A 16972-nucleotide genomic window follows, 5' to 3' on the forward strand; every position below is an offset into this window, starting at 1 on the left:
AGCAGGAATATATTATATGGAAAAATGTGTTGCGAGTTGTGCAGACACTAGAAAAAATATCAGAAGTTAAGTGTGAAAATCCTCCAAGCAGTGGAGTTTTGAGCTGTCCCCATTTAACACACCAGTCCCAGATATTTGCTTTGGTAACAGCAGCCCCAGACTAAAACACGGTCAAATGGCTTGTCTGAGTTAACAAGCAACCCCAAAATAGCTTATTAACTTTCCCAATAAAGTTTTCTCTGCTCCACTGCCTTCAGATTTTACTCTCCCTGAAGACTCTTACTGAGAGGGCAGTTTGGTCATCTCATGTTGGGTTTTTTTGTTTTGGGGTTTTTTGTTCTGTTTTGGTTTTGGGGTTTTTTTTTGTTTGTTTGTTTTTTTTTATTCAGTTTGATTCTGCTTGTTAAGGGGAGTGCACAGAATCACAACTGAAGCTGGACAACAGGAACTCACCATCCTTGTAAATTCACGTGCTGCCAAGGAGAGAGTCTGAACAAGAATCCAGGAAGCAGAATTACTGAGGCAGCCCTACCTCACCAAGAGTAAGAAAACAGATGAAAGTGAAATCATGTTTGGGGTGGGGTGGGTGGGAGGAGGGGAAGCTGAGATCTTATAAAACCGGCCAACTTGGGCAAAACAAATGAGCAAAACCAGCACCAGTTGGAAAGGGACCCAGGCAAGCCAGTCTCCTTATACTAACTCTTTGGTGCTTGCAGGCATAAAAGCAAAGATATCCACATCAGCAGTACGACATGTTTATTTAGATGAGTTAACTGTAAAAACACTTGACAAGTTATTTGCAGGTTGTGCCAAGTATATGTCAGAAACCAACAGACAGAGCTTATAGCAACAATTGTAGAGAATCACAATTTTGCTGTCTCTCTCTTAACAGCTGTTGACTAAATAACCATATTTTTCCAGGAAAGATTAGAGGTCAATCTGTTTTCTTTTCCTGCTCGAACAGGAGTAGCAACAAAGCTCCGTGTCGGTGTCTGAGGTAGTCCCCACCTCCCTTGTGAAGTCCCTTTCACAAGTATCCAACCTCTCCACTCTGCCTCCAAAACAGTCCACAAAGAGTAAAACGTTAGTCAAATGAGCAGATAACCTTTTATCTGAATACAATTAGCAAACACTAAATTATCAAACATAGACTCTAAAAGGGAGAAAATTACCATTTGTGCAAAAATACCTCAGAAAAAATCAGTGACAAAGAAAATAAAGTTAAAGCACCTAACAGCTTACAAGGCTAAGTTATAAATTAAATTGCGTAAGTCACAGCACAGAACACATCCTAAACATGGGGTTGTTTGGGTTGTTTTCCCTTGATAATGTTCTCTTACGTGGAAAAATATTTTTTGTGGAATTGGAAGAAATACTGAAAAAAATAAAAAATGGAAGAGATGGAGAAAGGCAATCAATTTTCATTAACATTGTAAAAGAGTTTCAGTGCCTGCTTCTGGAATGACAAATTTCTTCTAGCTCTACCTGGTTTATTTTAAAAACAAATTACTTACATTTCCAAGCATTTTATGTCAGATATATACTTGAATACTGCAAAATATGAACAAGAAACATTGTAAGCAGACCTTTTAACTACATCTTTCAACTGTTCTTCGCAAAACTGCATCCCCTCTGGACAAAGTGTTACGCTGTGTATTAAAGATGGTAGTGGGAAACACAGGAAACCCCACAGCACTCTGAGCAAAAGACCCAAGCCTCTGAAAACCCAGAGCTCTGTAACGCTCAGAATGACACTTCTGTGCCGCAATGGACACAATCAGCGAAGGCTGCCGTGGATATACCATCTACAAAAGGCTTTGGCATCCTGCAGGGTGAAAGCTAGGACTGGAAGAGGAGGCGTCACTGAGAATATTGCAAAAGAAATGTATTATTCAGCAAGTGCTTCCAGGGTTTATAGAGGTATACCCTATTTCAAATCCGCAGGGTAACGACGCTGTTGGATACCACCATGAAGTACTATTGACAAATGTGGTCTCTCAAAAGGAAAACTGTAAGGAATTCTCCTTCTATTTCAGAGGCAGCAGATGCATTGTGTGTTGGCATGACTGGTATTGGAACTGCAGTATACATAGAAGTCGCGTAAAACCCACAGCAAGGTCCAGATCATATATTAATGTTGCTGTAATCCACACACCAGTCTTCTGCCAAAAGTGTCAAATTTTCCCCTATAATGGAGCTATTTTGCACACCGGGCCATACCCTGCATTTTTGAGTCGCACACATTTTAGGCATTTAACAGAGCAGCAACCACTTGCAGAGAAAGAAAACTAACTGCAATAACATATCCATTCTACATAAAATTGTTCTGTTCATAAAACTTCAGATGGCAATATTTCTTTGCTAATGCAACACAGGCAAAGCTGGCAAGCCCCAAATATCACAACTCTCTGTTTTTAAACCAACTGTGTGAAGTCGATAGCATAACTCTAACAAACAATCAAAAAAGATCTGGAAATGTAGATTAAAGTTAGAAGATACTAACAACCGATTCTCTCAATCACAGCATATACTCGTGACGTGTACACACTCACACCTGCCATTCTGGGCTGGATCCCCTAAACTGTCTAATTTTCTCCTTAACAGAGTTTCTGAGATCTAAGACACAGAGGAGTAAAATGAAATGGAAGGCTATGTATTTCAGCACATCTCAACGAACATACCAAAGGTTAGAAAACTGTAACTACTTTCATTAATTCTATTTATACATGTAAGAAGACAGAGTGAATGTTACCGACCTTTTAATTATACATAAAATTATCAATGGCTAAGGCAGTCAGGAATGTCTGCGTGCAAGAGAATGGTAAGTTACCTGCAATCATTTGGCAGGACTTGCAGAAACGTCTAAACTGGTAACACGAAGATGAAATATAACCAGAAGGTGCTCACTTAAGGTGAAACATGTCTCTCTACAAAGGTCACAATTATTTGCACTGTGAACATACCTGGCATATTCCGCTGATGCACATGTCCAAGGACTCAACATTGCAGCGAGTACCATCTAGTACTTTTGGGGCGAGCTCCACAATCAAGTTCTTCCCCAGGGCTTGACATTTCAGAGCACACGGCGCAGTAGGATCATTATACACAGGGATCCACTCATAAAAATGCCCCTGGTATTTGACGTCATTGTAGGCTGAACACTGTTGTGCTCTAAAGTCACCAACATCCGAGGGGCAGTCCTAAAAACAAACCAAAGGATATATTTTTTTAAGAAGGCAATACTCCGAATTTGCAATAAATTTATCTGATGAATTACACAGGATTTGATGAAGGAGGTTCGGTTCAAGAGCTGTTATGACAAATATGTCATATTGCATAAGTGCATATTGCGTGTATCAAAACAATTCAGGTTCCTTAATCCATAGCTTGCAGTGCAAGTAACAATATCATGTATATTCCAGTAATAACACCACTGATAAGAGAAGATAATTAAAAATGCTACCTTTCATGTAGTACTATGGAGTACGTTTGAAGTCTGGTTCTGCAATAAGAATTAGCTTCTAAAGAAATCTATATATTTGCAGTGACTATAAGAATATGTCTGACATTTCATATTGCTGTTCTCAATAGCTTTTTCCACTTAAGGATTTCTGAGTGCTCTGCGCTTACTCATCAATGCAAACGTCAGAGTAATGAAAGAGGTGTTATCGCTACTTATACATAAAGAAATAAAAAATTGCCTAATTAATTAATTGTTCAGCATTGCTCAGAAAGGGGACAAGAGCATTAGAAGGAGACACCAGAACTTTCAGTGCTTAGTTCTTTAGTCTAACTACAAAACACCTTCACCTCATGGAAGCAGCAAGGCTCACTTTGTTGAGACGACATATACTTCAAACGGGTAACTACTGGTTATATAGTTCCAGTTGTAACGAGACAGTTCCATACCTCCTCCCACACAGAGCCTCAGCTTAGACAGCTGAAAGATCAAATATGAGAACTGTTGAAATATAATGTTCTAAAACATTTTTTTGCACATAAAACCAATGACGTTAATACTAAACTATGGTGACAGGAATGGAGATGAATGCTGATTTATTCAAAAATAACTTTGGTAAAGTATTGACAAAGGAGTTAGTGTGTTAAACAATTTCTCACTAAAGACTTCATTTGAAAGTACGTCCAGTGTCAAACACTCCATACACCAGACTGAAAGGATATTCTTCCAAGAATTCCAACTGCACATATAAGCCAGATGTGAGGTTGATTTTAACAAAGTTTTGTTTTCATTGGATGTAAGACTGAAAGATTGTGATGTGTCAGCTGAACTCATGGAACTTAGTAATAAGTATGAGTTAACAATACTAACCCTGAACACATAAAAGCTTCAACCTTATCAGTGAATTGAACCTTCCCTGAAAAAAAGCTAATGACATAGAAAGTGCATTACACAGTACTGAAGATTAAAACATACGTGAGGAAGGTTCAAATTCCAGCCCAAGGTCCTCAGCAAAGTTGTCCTGACACCATTTTGCTCATATGAATCAGGGTGAGTTGGCACTGCATTAGCTTAATATTTTGACAAAGCCTTAGATTTTTTCACCATAGGAAAGGTAACCTAGAAATACCTCTGACTTCTTTGTAGGGTGCATAAAATACCTTCTAAAATCACTGTTCTCTCTGCTGACCAACACATGAGGCTTTTGCAGCTGAGCACTGAGCAATCCACCGAGCATTCCCATCAGTGCTACACCTCACGGTGAGAACATCCCAGAGGGCTTTTAAAAACTATAAAATGATGGAACAAGACAGGGAGAAATCACAGTTACAGTGACTCTTTGCGGGTTTTACCTCTGCAAAATCCCACAAGTGAGAACTTCTAAAAACGTCAAGCAGATACTGTTAGAAACCACCCGTTTCCTGCAGTGTCACTCCCGAGACATTCACCAAGTCTGCGCTGGTGTAAGAGCGAGCAGCAGTTGGCTCTGACTGATCTGTCACCTCTCATTTTGCACAACAGCAAGTCTAAAAAGCAGAGAGGACTTCAGAGTTCACATGGGTGCCATATGGTTCCCTTTCACCACTGCAAACAGAGGAGTAGCTAAGGATAAAAATAACCAGGGGAAGTTGATTCAGGTGAAGTTAGAAGCAATATTTTGGAGTAGCGCTACTCAGTCATGCACAGCAACGTTTTCATCACAAAGAATTAAAGAGCTATCTGTAAAACAGGCAGAGCGATGGCCCTAGGCTGAGTTTTGACAGGCTGTTGTTACATTTCATTATCACTCAGTGTTGATGCTGTGCCAAGACACAAACACCACAATGTCAGGATGTCAATCCGTGGTTACTGTTTCTCATTGACTGAACACAATGCAGCTCCTTCCTTCCACTTGCTTCCTGGCTGCTTGAGAGCAAGCCATTCTCATCTCCCTATTCTGTTTCGGAATTGTCAAAGAACACAAAGCGATCCTGGCAGCTTGGTTCACATGCCAGTTCCACCTGCTTTCTCTCTGAGCTGGGTTCAAAAGCAGGGGCGTAAAAAGAGCATCACAAAGGGATATCAAAGGGCTGAAATTATTACCGTTTGCATTATATCAGCATTTGGATGGCAACCAAGTTCAGATCCCTCTTTTCCTGGGAATAATACATATTTGTATAAAGAAAGGAGCGTATAAGCTAAACTGAAAGACAACAAAACACAGAACGGAATGTAAACCAAACAACAAGAGGACTTGTAAACTTCAGGTTAATTCCATTCCAGTGGGTCAGAAAAAGAGAGGGAGTTGTAAAAACAGAAAGGAAAAGGGAGGTGTAAGATGTGGCAGAAGTAGGTGAGGGGAGGCATGTTGGGGAAGCGGGCAAGGCCACATCGTCAGACCATTCACGTGCCCCGGTCCTCCACCTGTTTGCATGTCATGTTGCCTTTAACCTATTGCAGACATCGATTCATTCTGTCATTCCCTCTTCCCTTTCCGTATTCCACGTGTTTTTTCTTGTTTGCTAAATATTTTTGAAACCAAAGCTTTTGCTTTGCACTCAATCCACTGAACCATCGCCAGGCTGTTCAGAGGTTCACATGCTACATAAGGAGCTGAAGACATACCTGTGAGGTCTAATACATGAAAATATTGGCAAAAATAATCACATCCAGATCTTGCAGTGGAATGAAGGGTATTTATGACATGACTTATGAACATATTGGACAGACAGACAGATTGGACTGGACAGACAGATCTGAAAAAGATGCTTCAGACATGACTACCATGCAGGTTAAAAATACACATATTCCCATTCTTTTTGTGACAGATGATTAAAAACTACTGCATTCAACAGCTGGCTCTTATGAAATGTATCATCTTCATTTTGGCAGTGAGCACTCTAAGCCTTTGAAAACAGAGCTAACCTGGGAAATCTTTGTAGGCAATGTTCAAGTACAAATTATGAAGGTTGCATCAGACCCTGTGACTCCTGCCAACAATTACTCCGCTGAAAAAAGCACAAAAGGCAAGAAAATTCCCAGTAAAAATGATGACACCAAAGGAAGTCTAGCCTTTTGTCTAGTTTTATTCTTCGAATCTCATTTTGTTGAAACCGAGCCAAAACTGATGAAGTCATTGTTTTGTTTTCTTTTTGAATTTAGCTTCACGTTCTATGTTTTTCCTATGCGATTTTCAGGCCCCTTCTCAGTGAAACCAAGATACCTGAAGTAGAAACCCTAGCCACGAGGGCCACACGGTGCACCAGCATTATAAATATGAAATAAACAAATGATTAAGAGAAATACGCAACTCAAGGTGAAATATTATAGGACTAAAGTAGACACAGTTCAGCCAAGATTGTCTGAATGGGATAAACGAGCTGGTTAAGAAGTGGATGCTTGGACAATAATCTGATGAATACGTTGAGCAAGTGTGAGCATTATCTGCATATAATAAAAGTTTATAATGGAATTAAACAAGGGCAAACCTATTAAAAATAGTGTTTCTCACTGTGGAAGAGTCACTCTGGCAAACGCATAAGTGACTTTTTGGCACATAAGAATGTGAAATTTATGGGGAAATGGCCCAAATAACTTGTTCTATGAATAGGACCCTAAAGGATTATCTTAAACACTTCCATATAGTGCACATCATAGCATTAGAATGTAACAGTATATACAAAAATGGAAATATAAAAAAGGGGGGTTAAGAAAGTCTGAAAAATCTCGTTGAACACCATATAATGAGTCATTTACACAGTTTATTTCTCTAAAGTTTCTACAAGAAAAGCTTAAAGCATACAGGCAGTTTTAGGAAATCATGCACCTGGCATCTCAGCTATGATAGAAAGATAAGCAGGCTATAAATATGCCTTAATCTCGGCAATTATTTTGTTGCTAAGACCTTGAATTAATTTTTTGATTGAAATATCACTAATATTATTCTGGAATTATGCTTGAGTTCAATGAACTTACTACTATTCTATTACAAATCCAGATGAAACCAATTTTCTGGTAAAATGATTCTTGTTCTTTTCATTAGAATGACACACATATTAAGTTGTGCTTCATTGGTACTCCCCAATATAGATGTTAGTGGTGTAATGTATCATGTAGCAAAATTACATTTGCAGACAACTTTACACAGTGTATATATACCAAATGTCTCATGTGGTTAACAATAATACCTACTAATACGGAAAGAAGCTAGTATAAACTCTTAATTTTCAGACTAAAATCATACTCCTAAAGTGAGATGCATTCATTAGAAAAAAATGCTTTGGGGAAAATTATATCATTTGAAACAAAACTGGCCTAGTAGTCCCAGGTTTACATTAGGTGTAAGCTCCCTTTTCGAGGTTAAGCCAGGTCTGGTACTGGGGTTGAATTCAGTGACACCAAATTAAAAGATCAACTGTCTTAAAAGTAGAAATCTCATGAAATATATTTTTCTCAGGAATTCTCCATTATCTGCATCATAATCTAGGAAAAACTATTCCTGAGAGATTCTGGTTGTATCTGAACTGAAATGGAAACCTGATTCCTTTCAGACATGCCCCAAAAGCAGAACTGTAAAGGCAGCTTCCTGTCTGGAAATTAACATTTGAATCATCATAAATTCTAACAGACTCCCATACAAGAGGCTTGCCACTTATCGCTTTAAAATGAGTTCTAAAGTTAAAAAACAGGCTGCAGCGACTTCAGAAAAACTCCCCGAGAGTTCAGAAAGTATATGGTAACCATCTCCATTTTCTCTGTGCTGAAGCAGAGAGTGCCTTCGTTTCCATCAGATATTTACTGCATGACCCTTCAAACGAGCAGTGTCCACAGCTGCTCTGACATACCCTAGAAGCACGCGAGAGCTCTGCTCGCCGCAGGAAGCGTGCCCAGCTGATGCTGTCGTTCCCCTTTCTCTGAGGTCGTTTCCTCGTCCTTTGCTGGAAGCACAAGGTATACTACGCTGGCTCGGTTGTACCCGCTTAGGAAGCTGCAGAGCTGTTAGATATGGAACGGAGCAAAGAGACCCTGCAGCAGTGGTTCTTCATTGCTCACATCCCGGCTGGCCGCAGTGTAGCTGGTCACAAAGCTTTAACAGATTATGGTGGGTTTTGCATGTGGTATTTTTATCCATGAGCTAAACTGTTTTGCACAAAGCTGCTGGGGCTTTTCTCCTGAAAGAACAAGTGACAGGGTTTGTCTGCAGAATCTGAGTTTTGCATGTGCTGGGCTTGATTTGTTCATCACTTCCAGTAGCAGAAACTGGCGGTAAACTGCTGTGGTGGAAAATCCACCCGACCCTGAGGAGTGGAGCCTTAGAGCAACTCAGGGCGCTAGCAAGCCTTGTTCTTGAGGAGGGCACACGAGAAACTGTAGCTGTGGCAAACCGAAGAGGCGTAATGGCCAGCTCTCCCAGGGGATACGCTGACTCAGCATATTTACAGGGCGACTTCCAGCGTCAGGCCTCGTAAGGAGAACTGTCATACCTCACAGCTGCCTGCTGCTGGCAGACATCACAGGGTGGGCAATGACACGCCTGTCACCTCCTCTTGCCTGGGTATAATTCAACCCAAGCGAACCACAGGCCTCATCTTTTAAGGGGTATTTGTGTAAAAATTGCTGCCTGCCTCCCAGGGCCAGAAGGAGATTACTCAAATGCGCTACAGTAAATAAAATAAAATGCTTTAATTACTTATCTACCTTCTCTCTTTTCTGGAATGGGATTATATTATACACATCATAGTGTAAGGTAACTCGTGCAACGGGGTGACTGCTGACCACAAACCACCCTGAATGATTGTGTTGGTACCCATGGTCTGTTGATCAGTGGTATCACAAAGCCCTGCACGAGCTGCACACCTTGAACAGACAACAAGACCCAGGGTGAAAGGCAGCAGCTTTTTAAATAGCACAAAGCATCACTACAAATCAACTGTGGACAAGTCATGAATTACACTGTATGGGACTGGTTTTCATAAAATGCATCTGTAAAACTAAAATGTGATTACATGACAGTAACAGCAAACGTAGAGTCCGAACTCCAGCTTCACATTCAGTCACAGAAATGGTCTACGCCAGTGTACCTACAGATACTGCTTCTGCATGTAGACGTATGACATGCAAACGGATGAGACACAGGCATTAATCTCTTCACTCATGTGAAAGCGCCACCATATCATTAATGATCACAAACGATCAGGAGCTCAGATTAACGCTGCTTCTGAAAGAGAGCTCCCAGGAAAAGCACTTGCTAGTTTAAGATGAGAACTGATTTTTTAATCCTCCAAAATGTGTAACTTTCCTAATAAAGTATATAACCCACTCTGAATCACAACTGGCACTATGTTTTAAAAAGAAAGAGTCCATTTGGGAAGCCTAAATTTGAGACCTTGAGGTGTCACGTAGACTGGAATCTTTAAAAATGGTAATAATGATGGAAAGAAAATTATGCACCATAAGGTTTTGAACAAGAAGCAGCATTTCTTGAACTTTTCCACATTGTTTGAATAAGTAAAATAGGATTAAAGGTTAGACTCACATTACTACTGCAGGTTTTGTATCGAATATTCCGACCTTCACAGTTCCTGAAAAACAGAGTAAAAATGGTTACGACGCACAACAGCAAAACACAACCCTGCCTGTTATATGGCTAGTTATTCTCTTGAAAAATCAGACTTTTATTGCTGCCGCTCTACCGTAATTTGGATTGAAAATACAAGGTATAAACACAAACAGGTTACACTGCTGTTTCTCTTCCTCTGTAAGCCAGATTTACTGCAAACCTTATGAAAAACACATTTATTTTGTGAAAAAGATTCCAGGAGGCATCCCTAAGCCTGATTTATGCTGACTTCAGCAAAGCTACTTCTAATCCATGGGATGTAACCTGGAGGAAAATACAATCAGAGTATCTAAACAATACTTAAATGAAGAATAAGAGTAATTAGCATTAATTTTCCTTTCTTCTATTTTTAGGAAGGAAAAAAACCAGCCTCAAACCTTTCCTTTCTCCCAAAAACTATTACTTTTGCAATACTTTTGAAGAATAGTGTGTAATTTTACCGACCCGAGGCCGCGAGCAGAATTCACCTTTTTAAATGAAATATAATTCTCATGGATTACATGCATTCCTAAGGTGCTCAATGCATGTGAATCCTGAAATCCAGGCAGTTCGGATCCTCAGCAGTGACTGGTTTTATAGCTGAAATAACAGGCATATAAAGTCCATGGGGATGGTGTGCGTTTCACGTTTTTAGGGACAGTTTGTGAAACTTCTCGATAACTGACTGACGCTTTTCCAAAGGGTAAGATATTCTTCTTGAGAGTATCAAAATCAACCCCTTGAAAGAACTGAAAACCCATTTCAAATGACTTGACAGGAAATTAGTTATGTCTCTAAAACCGGGAACAATGTTTGGAATAATCCCTTCACACCAAAAGAATACATGAATGCATAGCTGGCAATTTACAGCTTGGACTACATTTTCCACTTTTTGCATGAAAATTGATTGCAAATATTAAAAAATTCTTTAACGTGTGTGAGGGATTGAAAAATACAATTTGAAAGGAAGCAGCAGTGGATGGCTGGAGCAAGAGTTCAACCAGCTCAGCTGAAGGTACAGCTCTCCAAGCTCAAGATGGTACATCTCAAATGTCCAGTCTTTGGCAAGAACGATTACATCACATCATGCAAGGTAAAAAGGTTTATGATACATACAAATGTGAAAACTTTGTTCACAATTGCACATTTCCCGAACATTACAGCAACAATAAAACACAGAAAAAACACTTTTAAACTACACCTTTGTCAAGGTATGGAAAACACGTGTTTTTTCGCAGGGGAACACATTAAAAATATTAATAAAACCACAGTGGAATTTATATTGCTACAGTTTATTGAGCTCCTTTCACAGTCCCTAACACACTGGTAGAATATCTCAGCTTCTTGCTGGAAATATTACTTTTCTCAAAGTGCCTTTTCCACTAAAAAAACAGGCAGTAGTTTTAATCAACTTTAGCTGTGTATTTCATACAGTTTGCAATTAAGCAGCATATCACACTACAAGCCGTCTTTAAGAAAATCTGCCTTCCAAGGCAATATTGCGTTTAACTTAAAAATCTCAACAAAACAGAAATTTAAACATAACCAGCAATTTTTATAATGTTTAAGAATAATTCAAGTAAAGAAAGCAATTACAGACTCCAGCACAGACCCTTCTAAGCTGGTTGGGATCTCTTCTCGCCTGACTACAAGCTTATAGCATTACTCATACTTTTAGGATTGTAGCAACAAGTCTTGCATTAGTCCAGCTTTACTACTGAGGTAAATTGTTTTCACCGCGTACGCTGTTCTCGTCAAGCTACACTAAGGTTTATCCACAAAAACATATGGCCACCAGGACCACTGCATAGAAAGAACTGGCAGAGGAAAAGTTTCCTAACAGAAAGCAGCATTTGACACATCTATATGTGGAGTTACTCGTTGTTTTTTAAAACAGAGAAGACATAGAGCAGCCTGCGCTTGGACATGATCTTGAGTAATGTTCAAGCAGGCTAATTTGTATGCAGGTAACTTCACTTTATATTAGACGACAGGGACTTGGTATTTGACTGTACTAAATAAATCGTTGTTGTTATTCCACAAACGTGTTTCATGAGGCACTGAAGTTCTATCAGAGTTGAAGGCTCAGATATTTAATATATTATGAAAAAATATTGAAAGAAGGATTTCCTAACAATCAGTACGCAGCACTTGGTTCCAAAAATAGAAGCAATGATGCTTCTATAGACACCATCAGAGGACAGGGAAACATGGCAGAGCTGCAAAGAATAAATACACATCAGCACAGCATGTGGTTTACCTGCCATTTAAACATCTCCTCAGCGAGTAAGAGGCTCCCCCACCACAGGTCCGTGAGCAATCACTCCAGGCCCCCCAGGCATCCCAGGAGCCTTCCTTATCTTCATCGGAGCGGGTAATTCTCGAAGTCTGAAAAACATGGAAGACGGAGAGGGGAAAAAACCATGAACCAAGTTGGTACCTGTTTTACTGCTCGGCATTAATAGTACTGCACATATTACTTTGCTGTTTATTTACAGTATCTCAAGTTTATTTACTATTTTAATATATAATAATTACATGGGAAAGGAAGAAGAGTCTTTGAAGATACAGTGTATTTGATGTGCTGCCTTCTGCTGATGGACTGTGTCCAAATGAGCTGTCATTATGTCCAACACACTGTGTAGGGACTACACAATTGATCCCAAGCAGCCAGACCAGCTGGGCAGGCTGCTGGGCTTTCCAAAATCCTGCACAAAGGAGGTTCATCGCCCGGACCAACAACACACTGTGTAGGGACTACACAATTGATCCCAAGCAGCCAGACCAGCTGGGCAGGCTGCTGGGCTTTCCAAAATCCTGACCAAAGGAGTTTCATAGCCTGGACTAATAAGAGGATGAAAGCCCCTTTTTATCTCCTGAAGCGTGCCTCCACTCAGCAGCAGTACAGAAATTCAGCACTTCAAATCTTTCATAAAGTGCATGCCCAGAATTGCAGTCAGGGAAGCAAACCAACGTACAACTTCAGTATGAAAAGTGCTGTTAATTTGAAAGGTTTAGAGAGTGATTTTTGGGCTACAGTAATTAAAGAGTGGTTTAAGCTTAAGTTCACTTAGGCTTCAAAAACATTATTACCAGGCACCATAAATATAAACATAAAATATTTGCGACAGACATCAAATACTGCTTGATCCCTTAAAAATGTCATTTTTCACCTGCATTGCATCCTGTTTAACATTGACATTTTCCCAAGAAATGCTCAGAACATTTTAGAACACGGTAACTTAGTGCAATAGTTCAATATTAAAATGTAATATGAATCAAATTATTCAATGATGTCCTGCCTTAAGAGAGTAGTTTTCAGTTTATCATTTTCTTCATGAAGAAAGCATAGGAAAATCAAAGTCGGGATTTCCCCGAGCATGTCTTTGACTACACTACAATTGTTCAGCAGCTGTTCCATTGGCATCCTACTTTTATTCCTCTGGCCCTGCAACCTTTAAAACTTCTCTCTTGAAAAAACATGCACAGATTTTTGTAACTAAATGTCAAACACACTGATTGTCTAAGAATTGTCAGATGTGACGGGCCTGTTAGCATAAAGAAATTAGTATTTTTAGAACCTGAAGGTACACCCAGACTGAGATGAAAACACCAATTTCTCTAACCACTGTGGTGATGGAGTTTGCACATAAACTACTGCAAACACAATGTTATGGCTATCGACATCATTATGAACGAAAGTCATATTGTGGATAAAAATGAGGCAAGGAGTCATTTATCTCAGGTGACAGAGGGTATTGACTGATATTTACTCTGCCTCAATACAACTGCAACTGAGAGAACATGGAGAGTTCATCCAAGCTTTACTGAAACAACTATTTATACAGCAAATTTTTTAATCCCATTGACTTCAGTGGCCATCCAAGCGGTTCTTGGATAAAGGCACTACATTCACATGACTATTTCAACACCATAGGAAGGCACGACTTAATCAGATGGTGTTTCAGAATTTTTACCTCCCTCTTAAAAAGTAGATGCACAGAAACACCAATCAAAGACCTGTCAGTAAACACAAGGCAAAGAGATAAAAACAATTCAAAATAAACTGTATCCAAGTGAAGGTTTAAGTCTTCGTGAGTGTCAAAACAAAAAAAGTAGTTTAAAATGCTGGAGAGATTTTCATGAGTGACTAGATCCAGAGAAGCACAAGAGATTATATATCTTGGTACTAAACCAGATGAGCACACTTTAGTAATCCGTATTTTCTCTAAGAAATAACTCTTGTTCTCATGAATAGCAAATAATTAAACTCAGCTACACTTAAGCAGAACTAAGGACAACTCAAACACGTTTTAAGGCATTAGAGTAGGCAGGTTCAGTATAATAGCGCTACTTCTCGTAGTTAAGCAGCTAAAAATACAGGCAATTTCCAAACTTTTCCATCTCTTTCCCAAAAAACTTCAGCTTGTCAAAAAAATTTTGTTAGAGGATAAGCTCTGTTCTTGAACAGTAAACTGCAGAAGTTGGTGTAAACACATCAGCGGATCCTTAACTTTCTTGCTCCCTTAAGTTTACAAATTTTACAAACACTTACTGTAAAGCTTTAAAAGTGTGCTTAGGCCAGTCTACTGTTCCAGAAACCATAGAGCCCAGCTCTGCCAAGATCCCTGAGGAATTTTCAGGCTGGTGCTGGGTTTACTTTACATTAGAAGCCAACTCTGAAATGTCTGACACTGAAAATGGAACCAACTGCCTTCAATCTTGAGCAAAAAGAGCTCGGCAGTTCCCAACAAATCACTCAGCACATGAAAATAAGTCAAGATGAACAAAAGAGTCACTTCTTCCAAATTTATGAGTGCAAAACTAAAGTTTGTCCTCTGTAATCCCCAGGCAAATTATTAGTTTTTAATACATTAAGAAATTATTAAACTTATGATATTAAACAAAGCCCTACATGCCGTGCTCTCTTTTAGAATAGCTAGTTTCTCTTGACAAAGCAGTGACAATGCCTAAAATAATCCTAACTTCATCATTGTATTAAAACCAGCCACATGATATTAACAGACAGAATGCCATCCAAAGCCCTAAACAATGTCCAGTTGTTCATTCACCAAGCTGCTTTGATAAAGACCATTGTCCTGAACTGTATCTAATTAAAAAGCTGTAAATACTAGGATGATCAAAGCAGAAGTTTATGCCAACAAAGCCTTCTTCAGAATCATCGACTAATTCAGTGCCCACAGTGTTGATTTAAACTCCAGCTCGTTCAAACTATTCATCCCATGGGATTATAAGCAAAATAATATTGATTTACTAGCTGTCTGGTTTCATAAACTCTACGTATCACATTTGTCTACACCATGGTACCAAACTGAAGTAAAATAAAGAAAAGATCATCAAGATCATGATTTAAACCAACAAACCCTTGGAAGCTGATTTAGGAATTAAATCAACAGCTAATTGCAATTGTGCACAAAAGGGTATTATTGTACCTCAGGATTGCATTCATGGTTTGCTTCTTAACTTCAATTTTTCATGGTTTTATTGTCTTCAGTCCTAATTCTAACATGGTTTAGCAGTGAAGCTTTGCTGAACCATATTAGCATGGAAGCGTTTTTCCTTTAGCAGTTTAATTTTGTAACAGATGAAGCGCAACACGTACTTTAAGCGCATTCATTGTCAAAGTATGTCAGTACCTACACATACATAAATATGCATGTGTACATGCACATGTGTACCCGTGACATAACACGATCAAGTGAAGCCACAAGTACTGCAGTGAAGCCAGATAAAAGAATTTTAAACAGCTATAAACACAACGTAGATGATTTACTACTCTCTACGCAAAACTAGATGGCAAAGGCATCACACTTCCCCTGGATCCAGCTACGGTTGTGGGAGCTGTGTCCATTCCAAAAGCATCACATGTGAACGCAGGATTAGAGGCAAGCATTGCCCTCAAAGCACGATTTAAGGACCCATACAATGGTCTCTGAAAAAATAATCCAGTTTATATGATAGAGGTAATTTGAAATATTTCATCCCAATCTATAAAAAGAGTAAGTCACAACACTGCACATGAGCCTGGGCACGGATGACTTAAATCAGGGGACAGGGGAAAATAACCTGAGTTTTGAAGCACTTGGTGACATCAGCAGGATCTCAAAGACTGAGACAACAGCATGCCAAGGTTTCCTGAAGGTCTGAGGGCCAGTAATACGCTGAGCGCTGACAACCCTGACAGAGGCAGCCTTGTACATGGAGAATTTCACTGGAAGTGTGGCACTGGTAGGTTTGGACAGTGGGGAAAATGTTAGTGCCACTTTCGCTTCTATCCAGGGCCCTGTTTTGCTTCTGCCACGTATGGTCACATACTGTAACACCATGTTCTGCAAACTACTTGTGTGTGTGTTTTCAGGCCACACTTGCTTTGCAATGTCCTACTCAAAAGAACTGAGTATAGCAGAAGTGGGCACTGAGGTAAAATAAATGAAATCCAGATGTTACCAGGGCTGATCATTAATCTAAAACAAGGGGATTTTTACTGTCACTTGTAACACCCAGTAAATAACAACAGCTACATTGACACACATTACAAAAATCAAACACAGTGCTGTTATACGGAGAAAAAAATATTATTTGGCCAAACTTTTGTTTGGCTGTTATGAAGGATGACATAATTGTCTTGAATTTGGTCATGCAGACTTCAAAGGAGACGTGGTGCCAGAGAATGAAGGTCAGTTTATGCAGTTTTATTATTCTTCAGACATCCATTACATAAGGCTTGGAGATGTAAATGTTTAGCATTCAGTAACAAAGATTCAGCTTCTCAACAGAAATGCCCCAACACCTTCAAGGTTTGTTTTCCAGAGTTTTTAAACATAAATTTTCCCTTTAAATACAAACACAAGCCAAGTATATAGCATTTAACACATGAGAGTTATTGTAACAGAAAGTGCAATAACAGAAATGTA

At 39.3% G+C, this 16972-nt stretch overlaps 1 protein-coding gene across 1 annotated transcript in view; it reads right to left on the bottom strand.

Annotated features, from left to right (window-relative positions):
- ADAMTSL3 (ADAMTS-like 3) overlaps window positions 1-16972 on the bottom strand; it is a gene marked incomplete at its 3' end in the record, with an annotated part of 167066 nt that overhangs the window by 74116 nt on the left and 75978 nt on the right. The window contains exons 3-5 of the mRNA XM_010141355.1: window positions 12298-12425; window positions 9975-10020; window positions 2964-3200 (exon numbers count right to left, since the gene is read on the bottom strand). Of these exons, the coding sequence (XP_010139657.1) occupies window positions 2964-3200; window positions 9975-10020; window positions 12298-12425 (411 nt within the window). The remainder of the gene's footprint in view (window positions 1-2963; window positions 3201-9974; window positions 10021-12297; window positions 12426-16972) is intronic.

The sequence above is a fragment of the Buceros rhinoceros genome, unplaced genomic scaffold (assembly GCF_000710305.1).
Source record: "Buceros rhinoceros silvestris isolate BGI_N320 unplaced genomic scaffold, ASM71030v1 scaffold1648, whole genome shotgun sequence".
NCBI classification, from domain to species: domain Eukaryota; kingdom Metazoa; phylum Chordata; class Aves; order Bucerotiformes; family Bucerotidae; genus Buceros; species Buceros rhinoceros.